General features: G+C 44.9%; 1 protein-coding gene across 2 annotated transcripts; it reads right to left on the bottom strand.

The window, feature by feature from the left end:
* Positions 1–609: 609 nt before the first annotated feature.
* On the bottom strand, positions 610–13,020 carry LOC135236617 (glucose 1,6-bisphosphate synthase-like). 2 transcript variants are annotated; one of them, XM_064303084.1, is made up of 14 exons: positions 11,543–13,020; positions 8,845–9,012; positions 8,235–8,341; positions 8,057–8,141; positions 7,650–7,733; positions 7,048–7,241; positions 6,666–6,855; positions 6,001–6,098; positions 5,475–5,652; positions 4,725–4,818; positions 4,095–4,224; positions 3,440–3,629; positions 1,705–1,838; positions 610–999 (listed from the first exon to the last, which is right to left on the bottom strand). In XM_064303084.1, exons 1-14 carry the CDS (start codon positions 11,639–11,641, stop codon positions 897–899), a joined length of 1,854 nt encoding a protein of 617 aa, XP_064159154.1. In that variant the 5' UTR covers positions 11,642–13,020; the 3' UTR covers positions 610–896. The 2 variants fall into 2 exon arrangements, with proteins under 2 accessions (XP_064159154.1, XP_064159155.1); XM_064303085.1 differs by lacking the exons at positions 8,845–9,012; positions 11,543–13,020 and adding an exon at positions 8,599–8,838.
* Between the last annotated feature and the right edge of the window lie 3,290 nt (positions 13,021–16,310).

The raw sequence follows: 16,310 nt of genomic DNA on the forward strand, positions 1-16,310 counted from the left end.
AAAAAGTTGTGTCGCTCTGGATAAGATCATCTGCTGTAATGTAAAGTAATGTAATGCTCCAAAAAGAACTATCAACCAGAGCTAAAACAATATGCCCCAAAGAACCGCGGAAGAATATTTAAATTTCGCCTGATTAAGTAGATAAAAATCAATAAAGATGAAAGTACCTAATATATAATCATTGTTGGTTACCGTTGTTTAAGCGGAAAAATCCAGTCTGGGACGTCCCGTTATTGGAAAATAATGTACTTCAGGGATAGTAAGGGACCGAGGCTTCGCCTCGATCTAGTTCAGTAAGTGAATTATATGACTTCAACACAGTCCTCCTGACCCAGTTACTTGATTTCTAGAGAAACATGAGCAAAACCACAGATTACTGTATGGTACTATTTGACAAAGGCTTTGAAAAACTGATAAAGGCTTTGAAGAATGAACTTACAAAATATCTGTATAGTTCAAAATGAAAAGGTAATCCTGGAAAATTCACAGTCCATCCTACAAAGACTAGTTATAATTCCGGAGGACCTGTGCTGTTTTGCCAGGAGATTCTGGCACAATGCAAGCAGAGAGTTCTAGTCAGAAATACATAGTGAGAGAGAAATGCGTGTGTTAATTTCTGCCATTCATATGCTTTAATAGAGCCAGGGAAACAGTGTTTAACTGCAACAATGAAAATAAATAAGAAATTCTGTGCTACCTAACGACACCGCAGAAGATTACCAAAACTTATTTTCATAAATATTTTCAATAAACATTAAAAAAAACACACAAAAAGGAAGTTAAAATAAATTTGAAAATAATGCAGTTCAACATATGAAAAGTAAACATTCATGGAACATATGCAGAAATATCCCTTTTTCTACAGTACTTAGTGATAACTATTCAAGGTTTTGTCCTCAGAGGGATGGCCGAATAAGATTGTTTTTGTCTGGCTCCAGAAATTCCTCAACCAGAGCCGCTGTTACCTTGTGCAGCTCCATCTCCAGACTAGAGATGTCACTGTGAATGGAGAAAAACTGAATCGGTAACAAATCCTTCAGTACGCCGGACAGAATTCATCAAGTTAAAGCAGCTGAAACATCCAACTGCCAAATCCAGTTGGCAGTTACAGTCGCTGAATGCACTAGTGCGAAAGGAATGAATAAAACAAAAGAATGGCACGTTTTTGTGATGTTCACTAAGTAAGCCCTCAACAAGGCCGTCCGGCACTGAACTACCTGATGCACATCAAAGACACCTAAATTACTTCAAAGCGTGACTGCTGAAGGGAAAAGAACTACAGATCCCAGCAGCCAACAGGCCTCCAACATTAAAGTTAAAGAGGATGTTCATCTCACAGCAACAGTGTGTGTGCTGCACCTTAACTGAATGAGCCCTCAAACAGTCCTCGAAGGTCTACAGAGCGATGCTCAACGGGCAATGGTGACACCCAGGGTGAACGGGAGGGTTCAGTCACACGCTAGAAAAAATGCCACACACTGTACGAAAGGTCTTCCTCCAGCTCCGCTCTCTGCGAGCTCAGCTGCAGTCTGCGGTGTGTAAAGAAGCAGCTGGCGACACCAAGTGTTCTGGAGGAGAACTGCGGATGTCCACGCTCTGCTGAATCAGCAGTGGGGCTCGAGCACGTACGCGGCTGCGATGGCGGACTGCTGGTCGTTCTAAACTGGGAACTGGACGTGCGCTGTACCCAAGGTGTGCACTGACCTCTCCCCCGGCAGGGTGCAGAGCTCTGTGTAGTATTTGATCTTGGGCTCAGTGCCGCTGGTCCTGAGCGTAGCCACCACGCCGTTAACGAAGGAGAAGGTGATCATCTGGCTGTTCTGTGTGACCGGCAGCACCTGTCAGGCAGAAAATCAGACCAGCCGTGCTCGTTCTTTCCCTCAGACAACCACACGGCTGTGCCTGTTTGTTCTTACATTCCCCTAGAGAACCACTAGGCTGTGTCTGTTTGTTTTTTTAAATTACCCTAGAGAACCACAAGGCTGTGTCTGTCTGTTCTTACATTCACCTAGACAACCCCAAGGCTGTGCCTGTTTGTTTTTTAAATTCCCTTAGATAACCAAAATGCTATGTCTGTTTGTTTTTTAATTCCCTCACAAGGCTGTGCCTGTTTGTTCTTACATTCCCCCAGATAACCACAAGGCTGTGTCTGTTTGTTTTTTAAATTACCCTAGAGAACCACAAGGCTGTGTCTGTCTGTTCTTACATTCACCTAGAGAACCACAAGGCTGTGCCTGTTTGTTCCTAAATTCCCCCAGATAACCACAAGGCTGTGCCTGTTTGTTCTTACATTCCCCTAGAGAACCACAAGGCTGTGTCTGTTTGTTCTTACATTCCCCTAGAGAACCACAAGGCTGTGCCTGTTTGTTCTTACATTCCCCTAGAGAACCACAAGGCTGTGCCTGTTTGTTCTTACATTCCCCCAGAGAACCACAAGGCTGTGCCTGTTTGTTCTTACATTCCCCTAGAGAACCACAAGGCTGTGCCTGTTAGTTCTTATATTCCCCTAGAGAACCCCAAGGCTGTGCCTGTTTATTTTTAAAATTCCCCTAGACAACCCCAAGGCTGTGCCTGTTTGTTTTTTTAATTCTCCCAGATAACCACAAGGCTATGTCTGTTTGTTCTTACATTCCCCTAGAGAACCGCAAGGCTGTGCCTGTTTGTTTTTTAAATTACCCTAGAGAACCACAAGGCTGTGCCTGTTTGTTCTTACATTCCCCTAGAGAACCACAAGGCTGTGCCTGTTTGTTCTTACATTCCCCTAGAGAACCCCAAGGCTGTGCCTGGGTGTTATTTAAATTCCCCTAAAGAACCACAAGGATGTGCCTGTTTGCTTTTTAATTCCCCTAGAGAACCACAAGGCCATGCCTGTTTGTTTTTTAATTCCCCCACAAGGCTGTGCCTGTTTGTTCTTACATTCCCCCAGATAACCACAAGGCGATGTCTGTTTGTTCTTACATTCCTCTAGAGAACCACAAGGATGTGCCTGTTTGCTTTTTAATTCCCCTAGAGAACCACAAGGCTGTGCTGGTTTTTGTTTTCACTTTAAAATCAGCAAGCATTTCAGACCCAGAGAATCCAAATAACTGCTTTAAGCTGATGAACTAGACGCTGACTGACAGAAAACAGCGCCCCCTACAGGAAAGAACAGTGGAAAGTCAGTCTCAGCTGTCCACCTGAAAGCACTCTTTTCATAGGCTGACTAATAAGATTTTATGGTGGAAAAACCCAATAGTTCTGCACAGCAGGCTCAGGTCAAACGCAGACTCTTATGCAATTATGCATCTCATCAAAGCTGAGAAACAAAATGGGGGAAACGGGCAGGCAGCACATGCTAAAACACTCATAAGACTTTCCTGAATCGTTTGCTTGACAGAGCTGAGCAGGTGTTGTGCAGGTTTTTTGCTGTTACAGGTACGGCCAGGTGAAACGCACTTACGCATTTTTTATCGGGTTGGCTGCTGTCGTATCCCGTGGTAACGTCTCTGACGTGCGCGACGCAGTGACCTCCGCACGACCTTGGGTAGGTGTCGTCTCCCTGGAAGCAGCGCAGCCGGGTGAATATCCTCTTCACGGTGGCCGGGTCGCGGCAGACGAAGTAGGACGTGGTGGAAACGTGCCAACCGTAACTGAAAGGTAGCCGCAGAGGAGTAGTAGTAGTAGTAGTAGTAGTAATTTATTTCGGTCCTTATTAACAATAACCAGCAGAGCAGCGTACCATTAGTGTGTGTCTCACACACAGACAGACACACACATGCACACAGGTGCCCAGTGCACAAACACACAGACACATGCACACAGGTGCACACACACACACGCATACAGGTGCACAAACACACACACACACAGGTGCACAGTGCACAAACACACGTACACACATGCACACAAACACACAGACACACACACATGCACACAGGTGCACACGCACACAGGTTCACAAACACACACACACACAGGTGTACAGTGCACAAACACATGTACACACATGCACACATTCACACAGTGCACAAACACACACGTACACACACACACACACATACACATGCACAGTGAAAGTTTGAGCACCTGAGAAAGAAGAACAGAAAGCAGCTCACATGTGAAAGATGTTGGCCAGCTGCTGGGTCAGGGTGAGGTTCTGGCTGTGGAGATAGGTCGCCATCTCCGCCAGCACCACCGCTGCGCTCACCCCGTCCTTATCTGGAACCACGCTGCCACACATGAACCCTGCACATTCCACCCACACACACAGACACAAACACACTGTTTACACACTGCTCTTCTGGAACATTCCACCCACATACACAGACACAAACACACTGTTTACACACTGCTCTTCTGGAACATTCCACCCACATACACAGACACAAACACACTGCTCACACACTGCTCTTCTGGAACATTCTACCCACATACAGACACAAACACACTGTTTACACACTGCTCTTCTGGAACATTCCACCCACATACAGACACAAACACACTGCTCACACTCATATAGACACAAACACACTGCTCACACACATACAGACACAAACACACTTCTCACACACATACAGACACAAACACACTGCTCACACTCATACAGACACAAACACACTTCTCACACACGTACAGACACAAACACACTGCTCACACACTGCCTTTCTGCACAGCTCCTTGACCCAACAGCACCCCGTTCAGCAGTGCCAGTCACTTTAACTCTATCGGGTCTGAGGTTTACGTACCGATGGACTCCTCAAAGGCGAAAAGCACCTCCTTCCCCGCTTTCCTCAGCTCGTCAACTCTCCTCCCAATCCATTTGAAACCTGGCAAAGTTTCCTGCAGGCACAGAGGAATCAGCCCTGTGGCCTAAAGGGTTGCGGGTTCGATTCCTAGGTGGGACACTGCCTTGTGACTTGTACCTAACCTAAGCGGCCTCAGTCAACCACCCTGCTGTATAAATGGACTGTTTGTGAAACTGTGGAAACCGTTCTGATAAGAGCATCTGGCTCAATGGCTGAAATATAAATTGAACTGTAAGCGCTGAAGTGTGAATAAATATTACATGAGGAATGCCATGATGCAATCTCTGCCCACATGAATGAACAGGCTCAGGAGTAGATCGACTAAAGGATAGTGCTTCCTCTGTGACCACAAAACTGCAGAGCTGCACACAGCCCGGCACAGTGGGCCTCTGGACTTAATCCACATTGATGTTTCCGTTTACACATGGACTACTCAGTGTTTCTCAATCACGGCACTACAGAACCGGACTTACTGCAGAAACGGACCGCACTGAAAATGAACTAAAACCACAAAACATTATCAACATACCGGCACACTTCACAACATATGGGCAAATATACAGATTACTGCCACTTTCAGACACTGCATCTATTTTAGGAAACGTACTGCTATCATATATATTTCACAGTGTATTTATTTCTTTAGAGGCGCATGTATTCGCGGTGTGCGGAGGCATATTCCACCCCCACCTCAAAGTGAAAGCCGTGCGCGCGGGCGAAGGTCTGGAGGATTTTGGAGGAGACGGTGGTGGCCAGCATGCAGACCCGCGCTGCGTCCCCCGGGTTCGAGTGAGCCTCCTTCCAGGTGAACAGCATCCACCAGCCCAGCAGGGCGCCCAGCTCGTTGCCCGTGAACACCTTCCACCGGCTGCGTGGCGGGAAGGCGGGGATTCAGGCACACGTCACTCCTATTACAGGTCATTGAGCCTACATAACTGTGCCACAGACATGGCATAACACCTGTCACAGCAGTGTATTACATATGTATGTGTGCATGCAAGTATGTATGTTTATATGTGTACTTGTATGTATGCAGGCATGTAGGTATGCATGTATGAATGCATGTCTGTATGTATGTTTATATGTACTGTGTGCATGCATGTAGGTATGCATGTATGAATGCATGCCTGTATGTATGTTTATATGTACTGTATGCATGCATGCATGTATTAATGTATACATGTATGTATGCATTTATGTGGATGATTCGTCGTACTTGTTGCTCAGCTCTGCTGCAGCCAAGCGGTCAGCGTCAGGGTCGGTCGCCAGGACGACTGTGGCCCCCTCTCGCTCAGCCAGCCGGAGAGAGAGCTCCTGCAAGCACAGCAACATTAGAGGCGAAAAGCTGGAGACTTCACCCTCTACACCACCCATCTGTTTATTACGCCTCCTAACTACCATCTTCTGTCTTAAAAAAATAATCCTCCCCGTCTGAATGGCTAATTGTATGTATATCTGCACTTACTGCTGCAAACACCACTCCCTGGGGGTCACTAGTGTCCAATGAGACACTGTCATCCCAGCTGACTGAAAGCCTGCCTTCCCCTGGGCCATCCAATCAGGAGTCACCATGTGGGACTGCTGGCCACAGTCGGCACTGGATTGGTCCACAGCCATGCCCATCCTTTCACTAGATCAGTACCTGAACAGGATGAGCCAGCCGGCCCCCTTTTTATTTTATTTTGCTGGTGCTTTGGAAAACATGGACTGGAGCAGACCTGGGTCAGATAGCCCTTTAAACACCAGTCAAATTCCTGCACATTACTGGCAAACAAAAAATATACATCTACTTTGACAAATCATCACAGACTGTTCTTTCATATGATGGGATGTTTTGAGAACATGTTTAAAATGAAACCAGCAGACACCACGCCCTCGTACCAGGACGGGCTCTCCCTCCTCCGGGTTGGGGCAGGTGACCGTGGGAAACTCCGGATCCGGATCTTTCTGTTCCGGCACAGGGATGGGAGGGGGGAGGCCGAACGCCCGGAAGGCCTGCTGGACGAAGCTGTGCCCGACTCCGTGGAAGGAAGAGTGGACGAATTTCAGCTTCGACTCCGCGTTCAGCTCTCTGAACAAACGTGCAAACAAACAAACAAAGAGCGCTCAAATGACACTTAAATCCTCACCAATGAGGAACACACACGCCCGCTGTCTCAGATGCACAGCCACACACACAGCCTGAACCATATGCAGCACAGCCGCACACAGTCTGAACTCTACAGTACAGCCGTGTGCACATTTTAAGAAATGGCGGAATGACCTGTGGAAGCAGAGGGACTTCAGCTCCTCCATGTAGCAGCTGCAGATGCGCTGGGTGGGGTCGACGCACAGGGGGCTGCTGTCCGCCAGGCCGCGGTCCCAGGACCTCGCCCAGGGCTCCACGCTCTCCTCGATGCAGCGCAGGACCTCCTTATCGTGGGGCGAGGCGATCTGCGCACCGTTCTCCCAGTACACCTGCAAGGGGAAGAGTCAGCGCCAGCTCTTCTAAAGCCACCTGAGAAAAAACGCAGCTGTGCTGTCAGCCTTTTTTTTTAAATTTTTTTTTTTAAAAGCAATCCTGTCCTCCAGGTCAGAGGAGAGAACCTGAGGAACAGGAAGTGAGATCGCAGAGCACCTCAGGAACAGGAGGTGAGAGGGCGGAGCACCTCAGCAACAGGAGGTGAGAGGGCGGAGCACCTCAGGAACAGGAGGTGAGAGGGCGGAGCACCTCAGGAACAGGAAGTGAGAGGGCGGAGCACCTCAGGAACAGGAAGTGAGAGGGCGGAGCACCTCAGGAACAGGAAGTGAGAGGGCGGAGCACCTCAGGAACAGGAGGTGAGAGGGCGGAGCACCTCAGCAACAGGAGGTGAGAGGGCGGAGCACCTTGTATCCGTTGTCCTCTTTGGGGTTATGAGAAGCTGTGATCATCACCCCCGCTGCGGCTCCCAGCTTCCTCACTGCGAATGGCTTTGGTGGGGTAAGCACAAAATAAACACGTTAATGAACACAGTCGATGGCCCGCATTCCCCTACCCTCCGAACACCTCTGCCGTGTTATTAGCAGCCTTGCGATTACAGCGAGCAGTGTTTGCTGCTGTATCATGAAATCATATGATATCATGATACAGCATGCTGTATCATATGGTAATCATGGAAAACTGATTATCATAAAAGAAAACTGGGTCTTGTCTTATTTTTCCATCAAATTGTTTTGTTTTTTTGTATAAGAACAGAACAGAATAACTTGTATTTTTCCCCAGGGGCAAACGCAGTGGATGAGGACACACTTACCACAAAGGGTGTTGGGACGTAGGTAGAAAATAGATAGACAGGAACCCCTCTGCCAAGCATAACTGCAGCAGTCAACCTTGCAAGTCTGTGTAAAGGGGAAAAAAAACAGGTCTTTAACACAGCCGTCCTGTAAAGAGTAAAATAAAGTACATCAGAATGGTCACACATAATGAATTACCGCTCACTGCTACAGCCACTGGCTTCCTGCCCACGGGTGTCGTAGCCAATCACAAGGCCTCTGCCATGCAGGTCAGGGAATGCGATCGCGCAGTACTTGTACAAGCCCTGTAGTATGAGAAGAACAGCGATCACAACACCAAACGTTTGTTTGAATGACCTGTGTTGATTGGATAATGATGAGGTCGTTGGTTGGCTGACCAGTGTTGATTGGATAATTGTGAGGTCGTTGACTGACTGACCTGTGTTGATTGGATAATGGTGATGTTGTTGGTTGGCTAACCTGTGTTGATTGGATAATGGTGAGGTCGTTGGTGGACTGACCTGTGTTGACTGGATAATGGTGAGGTCATTGGTGGACTGACCTGTGTTGATTGGATAATGGTGAGGTCATTGACTGACTGACCTGTGTTGATTGGATAATGGTGAGGTCGTTGACTGACTGACCTGTGTTGATTGGATAATGGTGAGGTCGTTGGTGGACTGACCTGTGTTGATTGGATAATGGTGAGGTCATTGGTGGACTGACCTGTGTTGATTGGATAATGGTGAGGTCGTTGACTGACTGACCTTTGTTGATTGGATAATGGTGAGGTCATTGGTGGACTGACCTGTGTTGATTGGATAATGGTGAGGTCATTGATGAGGGCAAAGCCAGCCCCCATGGGCGCTCTCAGCCCAGCCGTCCCGAAGCTCATTCTGGAGCACAGCCTGCTCCTCAGCTCGTCCACACAGCCGTCCCGCAGCAGGGCCTCCACCTGCGCTCGCGTGTGCGGGTTCTGGGCCAATCAAAAACAAGAACTCAACACAGGCGGGGTTCTGGACCAATCAAAAACAAGAACTCAACACAGGCTGTCCTGGAGTGGACAGACAGCAGGCCCTGATGTGGAACATCACAGGGTAGTTCACTTCCTGGGCTTCTCACTGTTTCATTGGTGCAGGTTTGTTTTCAGTTGACCCAGACAGTTTTTGTGTGTGATGAAGAATATTTTAGTATTTTAGAAATTCACAGAAGTATCTGAAGGCGTGCCAGCTAAATTATTGCTGGTACAGGGGTATTATTTTGTGGTTTAGAGCAAGACAATGCAGTTCAAGTAACTACAAAAAACTTGTACAGTGATATTATGCCTATTTGTATGTGTGTTTATTAACTGACTTTTTCAAATTTTCTTTTAATCCTATTTTCAGTTGGAACTATTTCCTACACGCTATAGCACAGTGATTCCCAAACTTTTTTTAGTCAGGTTGTTAAATTATACAAGTCACTTTGGAGTTACTCATAGTGTCATTTTATTAACCTGCTTACTCCTGAAAGTTTCATACTTATTCAGTGTAATTCATGCTGTTTACATTGCAGGGTTCAGTGCTGGGCCGTCTTTTGTGCATATAAACTTCCCTGAAGGTGGTCCAGACGCCACTTTTCACTGTTATGCTGATGACAGGGTTATGCACTGTAGTGCTTCCACCCTGAATAAGGTTTTTGAAAAACATGTTCACAAACAGCAGAGCACATCAGCAGAGTATCAGCATATCACTTTGCAAGGCAAATCAATTGAGCCTGTAACTAACTGTAAATATTTTCTCACGTGCCGATCAGCTCCTTCAGGTATTAAAATCTGCTTTAGAAGCACAAGCTGGATTGGGTTTTTTACTTTAGAAACAAATCTTGTTTCTGGTTAAATGTCACGAGTAGATTAGTGAAAGCTACCCTTCTCACCAGATCCTGATTATGGTTATCTGCTTCACATGAATGCATGAACACAGTCTTCACGTGATAGACACTGTGTGTCACGCAGCCCAGAGATTTATCGCCAACTGCTGAAGGCTCACTCACCACTGCTCACTGTACTCAGTGGTTGGTTGGCCTGCTCTATCTATGCATCAGCTTAGCCACTGGTATGTTTTCATATACGGCAATCCGGGGAAATTCTCCCCAGCTATCTGCCTTGTTACTTGGCCTAGAATTACAGCACGTACCAGCTCAAATCACACGATACTGCGGTAATGAAGGTTCCTGCCCCCCGCACTGAGCTGCAACCTCAGAATATAAGTAGGTAAAAATGTCTATGAAGGTATAAACACTTGTCACTGGGGTGGTAGGCATATAAAATTGCACCCCTAGCCAGCAATATTTCATTTGTACTATTTTTTTGCTTGTAAAAGGTACTTTTAGTACCCAAAGAGAACAGTATTGTACTTTCATGCTACAGTACAGTGGTGAGCATGTACACTAGCAATACGGTGGAAAAAAGCAATAGTGGGGTTAAAACAAAATTTAAATTAAAAAAGGTGCTATTACTTCTCCCTGTCCTCTCAAATCAATATAAATTACCTTCACTGGGAGCCTCCATCAGACAGCCTAGCAACTAAAGGTACCGCATACAGGAAAAAAGCCACCAGTGTCACGTGCACTATTCAATTTCACCAGCCGTTCAAAATATTTAGTATTTTCGGTAATTAATGTCTTGGGTATTTAAAAATAACAGTTCCATTAATACCAGTCCAATGACTTGTGGCCTCTCAGGGGATAACACAGTGACATACCCTCAGGAGTCTGTTGTATCTGTGACATGTAGGCTACAGGTAGACAGAACTGCTGGCAAACTGACAGACTCCTACACGGCAGACAGTCCCTCAGTGGGATTCAAACAGAATACTTCATGATGTAAAGGTATTTTCTAAACCACAATACCACTGCATACATTGCTCTGGCTGTACATCCAGCACCTGAAAGTATTAGGTGCTAGCTGGTCAAGAATATAAATAAAATAAATGACAAGTGACCACCACAATAACTCATCACAATTCAGTAACCTAGGCAACAGTGTATCAACTGCTGCTTACTCAAACAGTGTCTCTCTTTTTAAAATTATGTCTATACTTTTGCAATTAATTAGTGTGGTGTGTGGTAGCAGAAACGGCAATATAAGGAGGCCTACCCCTTAACAAACAAAAGCCACATTCAAGTGAAACTTTAAATGTTACCCCAGTGGGTACTTTACAACTGGAACCATATGCTGCAACTTCGTGAGTAAAAGGATCAGGTTTCAAACTGAGTGACCTTGCATTGAGCACTCGCCTTATCAAGAGCATCGCTTAAGAGATGTCACTTCTCCAAATAAGCGCTTAATAATACTATCCACCAGTGATCATCAGTCACACTGTGTAGCTACAAACAAAAATCAATGAATTCAAGAATCAAAACATTTTTAGCATCGATTATTAAGTGAGGAACTCACTAGTGAAAGCATTTCGATGAAATACTGGACCCTCACAACACCATGTTTATTATTTTGGTAATCAACTTACCTTATCCCAAGTGATCCACTGGTAAATTGCTTTATCTAGGCGAGGATCACCCGTGGCACGGAAATGTAGGTTCGCGTTGAGATCTCCGCTGTCCCCCATAACGAGAACGTCTCCACAAGAAAAAGAACGTCTCCAAGAAAATGCTCCGTTTCCCTACCATTCGTTTTCCGTTACGTTAGTGTTACCCGTATGACAGTTACCGGCACACACACTGCGGATTTCAAGTAACTATCCAATAGACGCTACAGGTGACCTCGCTAGCTAGCGAATTAGCTTTCTGTGTAGTTGTATCCAGAGACTTGGGTTCTCCGGTGGTGATGTTCGTCAATAACAACCCTTCTTGGTCGTTACGATCTAACTAAACATCAGCGCCGATCTCGAAAGCTAGACTAGTATGGTATAGGCTGTTTTAAGTAACCTTCTAGCTACTTTACGTTGGCGGTATTCTTACCTTTTATCTATAACTGACGGACAGCGTCTATTGCTACACTAGCTTGACACATCCACAATAACGACTGAAAAGCAGATACATTTTGGCACTTTGCGAACTAGTCTAGTAAACTGCGGAGAGACTGCTGGTCACTATCTACTGTGTACGTTAGTAACTTAGTAACTATTTAAAAGCGAACGTACCTAATTAGCAAGGCAGCTTTTTAAGTAATTATGAGAACCGCATTAATAAGCCAACGACCATCATTTTCTTGCGCTGGAACCCATAGCTGCAGACATTATTCCTTAGTGGTAACAATAGTTACAGCTGAACTGGTGTAATTTTTTGAGCATGCGACACAGATGGCAGACGGGTAATGTAGTACCAGTTGCTGCCGGTCCCTAAATTTATTGTTTCGAAAGATGAATCACGTTTAGTTCTAGTGGAGCTCCCCATGTATCGTTTCCTCATTTGTAACAAAGAAACTGACCGATATTGTTATTTGTGCTACCATTATGTTGTGATAAATAAAAAGCCAATAATGACACGAAATTTCAGACCAGTAGCCTACTTCACTTTGTTTTGTAGGTCTGACAAAAACGGTATTCACCGCTTTTTCTCCACTGTCCATCAGGAATCAATAAGTATTTGTAGAATTTTTTAAATGTCCGTTTATAGGGTCAGGGTTCGAAGCCGACTAGTTTCTTTTTCCTTCTGCCCTTGGCTATGTGGAATCCTCATGTAAATAACTTTCATAAATATACCTTTTGCCTCATTGTTTTTCCGGTCGGTCGCTCGTGTTATGCATTTCCTAATCGCTGTGCGTTGAGATGAGGAAGGGACTGATTGAGGAAGTAAGATTTGTTGTAAATTTCCTCTGCGTTGTGGCTTATAAGCGGCATTCTCGCTAACCATCCCATTTTATTTTGTCCTCAGGAGTGCATGCAAATAATTGTAATTCTCTGTGGATCCTGATCCACGGGCCAGGCTACAACCGGGGTGCACAGCATTGGCTGATCCATTTCAGGATCAAGTGTATCCCAAAGATTTTACTGTGCCCAAGTACAGGAGTGAACCAGCGTAGTTTAGGGAGCTGTCAGAAAACTATAACTGAGGTAGTTGGTTTGAACCAAAACCAGCACACAGATCCTCTCTCCAGGATCGGAGTTGTGCACCCCTTTCATGCAGATCTGTCCATTCTAATTCTTGAGTCGATCGCATCGCTTTAGATCAGGGGTGGTCATGGAGGGCGATGTCTGTTTCTGGATTTTGTGCCAACTTCAGCTCTTAGTGTTTTAATTAGCCCAATCGTTTAGCAACTGATATTTTGGCTATATTTATTGATAAGTTCATGAATGACATCTGAAGTCTGTTTCTGTGTCTCAACATGAAACAGACTTCAGATAATAAGTCGATAATAAGACCATCTTATAATGGTTTCATCTACGGTTAACCCAGCATAAATGAATGCAGACTAAAATGAGCTAATTTTGCTAGTGTAACTGGTGACAACAAAATCCGACCGCTGCTTTAGATTTCATTACATCACCAGAACACATTGTCATCAGACTGGAAATGATGCAATACACGGGCTAGCCACAAGATGGCATCATTAGTAACTGTCTCGGCTGTGAGTATCTGAGCGGTGTGTAAAACAGGATGGAACAGACAGTGTTGTCTCTTGGTGACGGGTCTAGGTCACATCGACCTGACTGATATTTTAGTTTTTTTTTAACCTAGAAGTGACTGTAAATTGAGATCAAAGACATTGGGTGCCAGCCTACCAGTGCCAGCCTGAAGGATGCGCTGATTGGATATCACTGTCTAGGGTTACATAAAAGGTCCAGTTTAAGTCAATCTCTACAGCGGTTTTTGTAAGAAGTTGTGGTCCACAATTTCTCTGTGTCAGCAGGGATTTGAACGAGGCACATTCATGCTTAATAGCTTTCTATCAAGTAGACCCTTCAAATGTGCCCGGTCCACCTCTCGTTCTCAGCATTGCAGTACTGCCTACTGCTTCATGCTTCCTATTACCAAAGAGGGGGCCCTGTCTGAACCCGTTTGGGGGAACCACTGGGGGCTAGTAAAACATGCACAGCTGCTGCTGAAGAAAGGCAAATTATTTAACACCCCCCCCCACACACACACACACACACACACACACACACACACACACCACCACGTTTGTCATGGTCACAAGGGAAAACGTGCTTCTGAAATCAGGTGATTCTAATCTTCCCCTCAGCGAATCTGTACTGCCGGTGGACGTGTCCACACCACTAAATGCAACTTAGGCACAATATAGGCCATTCATCTTCACATAATTGCATTTTGCGTTGGGAGCCATTTTGCTTTGCCACAGAGAAGGAATGGCCTGTTTTGGCCCTCCTCATAGACTGTTTTGGTAAGCATTGCGTTGTGCTTCTGAGCGGATAAAGCCGCTGCACTGCAACGATACTGCACCGGAGCGTTTGGATCAGACGACGATCATGGACCGCCAACGTGTGATGCTTCTGATGGTGCTGGCTCTCATGGCCTTTGCTTGTGAGTGTGGTGAATAACCCGTTTTGTATAATACGCTTAATATGCTTCTGCTGTTATCTTTTATAAGGAAACGCCAAGTGTGTTGTATTTTGTTCTTAAGTCTGCATTATAATTCTCCTTACAGGACTGTAGTTGCTATTGTTTGTTTATACAGTATGTAAGCGCATGTGTGCTTGTCTGTGTGTGTGTCTATGTGTATGTGTGTACTTTTGGGCCAGTTTTTTGGTTTGGTAAATGGTAAATGGACTGCATTTATATAGCTCTTTTATCCAAAGCGCTTTACAATTGATGCCTCTCATGGATGCGCTGGTTTCATGCACAATTTATTTGATCAAGAGCCTTAACCCCTAGTGAAAAGGCAAAAACTAACAATATTTTCAAAGACTTGAGTGTTTTCATATTGAAATTTACTTCATCCTGTCAACACCACAAGCTGAAAACATATCCAGCACTGTCAGACCCCAGAGAGGGAGCAATCTAATTAAAATGATTCCACTGCAGCAGTACCTGGATCTTTAGGATTTTCTGTATCTTGTATTTGTTGCTTTATCTACATTGCCATTTGATCCTTTTCCTGAAAACAGTTTTTGACCCTTATGTTCTGTGAACATTGTTTTGAGGTTCCCCTCCTGTTAGAAGGCGATGCTACACTTTGTACATGTTTTGCCGCAATCCAGTGAAAATAGACGGGACCACTGTTCACTTTCCACTGTGACGGCAGGTCAGGGAGGGGAGACCGCAGCCTTCCCCTGGGGCTGTACCAACTACGGCGGCGTCTGTCGCCCAGTCTGTCTGCCAACAGAACTGCCGTTCGGGCCCTTCAGCTGTGGAAAAGGATTTGTGTAAGTTACCAGGCTCTGCAGTGCCACATTCTATGGTTGTCACGATATCCCACTTTCATAATTGTCGATTTGCCTTTAAGAAACGTGATGATATTTGATATTATCGTTTTCTGTATTACAGTGGAATTATGACAACGTGAACAGAAGTAATTACCGAGTGTGGCCTGATGGCAGCATTGATCTGGAATTGCAGAAGCCTTAGCGCTGCTTACTTCAGTTGGTTACAGTATGACCAACTCCAGAAAATGACCCAGACCAGAAGCTTAAGTTAAATAAGGCATGTTTTAGTTAAAACAACGATTGTCTTTAATAACAAATACTTCAAAATCAAAATAATCTTAAATAAATTCAAAACTTAAATGAACGTCACATGAACACTTAATAACTGCCGAATAATTAAGAAACATTACCATTTAAATTACATAACATTAAATTAAGTGACACTCTATTTACACTCTAAAATAAGATTTTTTTTTTCCAGGGCTAAACGCAAACTACTTTGATATGTTCGGTGTTGCATCTTATTTTATGCGTTGTTAGCCAGGAAAAGGAGCATGTTAACCCTCTCTGGTTTTAGGAGGTTACACGACGGAGTGGCGCGACGGTACCAGGTAGCACAAATAGGCCTACAAAAGCCTGCCTTGCGACTTTCACCATTAGGCGAAAGCGTGTCTCGTTACTTCGCCGCAAATGAGAGAACCCTCTTCTATGTCGATTATCAGGGATACGACTGCGCATCAGATAACTGGCACCATTAATAAAGCAAATGTAAAATAATAATAACCAAGTATTATGTGAATTTAACCCTTATTAATAATAATAATATCAGCGAAATTTACTTTTAATTGTTACATCATATCTTGATATATTGGATATCGTGGCAACCCTGTCACATTCCAACAAATGAGAACACAGATTATTCAAAAAAATTCTAAAACTTGTTATTGACATA

This window comes from Anguilla rostrata, chromosome 12 (assembly GCF_018555375.3).
Source record: "Anguilla rostrata isolate EN2019 chromosome 12, ASM1855537v3, whole genome shotgun sequence".
NCBI classification, from domain to species: Eukaryota; Metazoa; Chordata; class Actinopteri; order Anguilliformes; family Anguillidae; genus Anguilla; species Anguilla rostrata.

Coding starts and splice junctions, on each gene's coding strand:
- LOC135236617 (XM_064303084.1), bottom strand. CDS start 11,641: ATGGGGGACAGCGGAGATCTCAACGCGAACCTACATTTCCGTGCCACG. Junction 8,342..8,844: donor CCATTATCCAATCAACACAG/GTCAGTCCACCA, acceptor CTCATACTACAG/GGCTTGTACAAGTACTGCGC. Junction 5,653..6,000: donor GCAGCAGAGCTGAGCAACAA/GTACGACGAATC, acceptor CCCGCCACGCAG/CCGGTGGAAGGTGTTCACGG.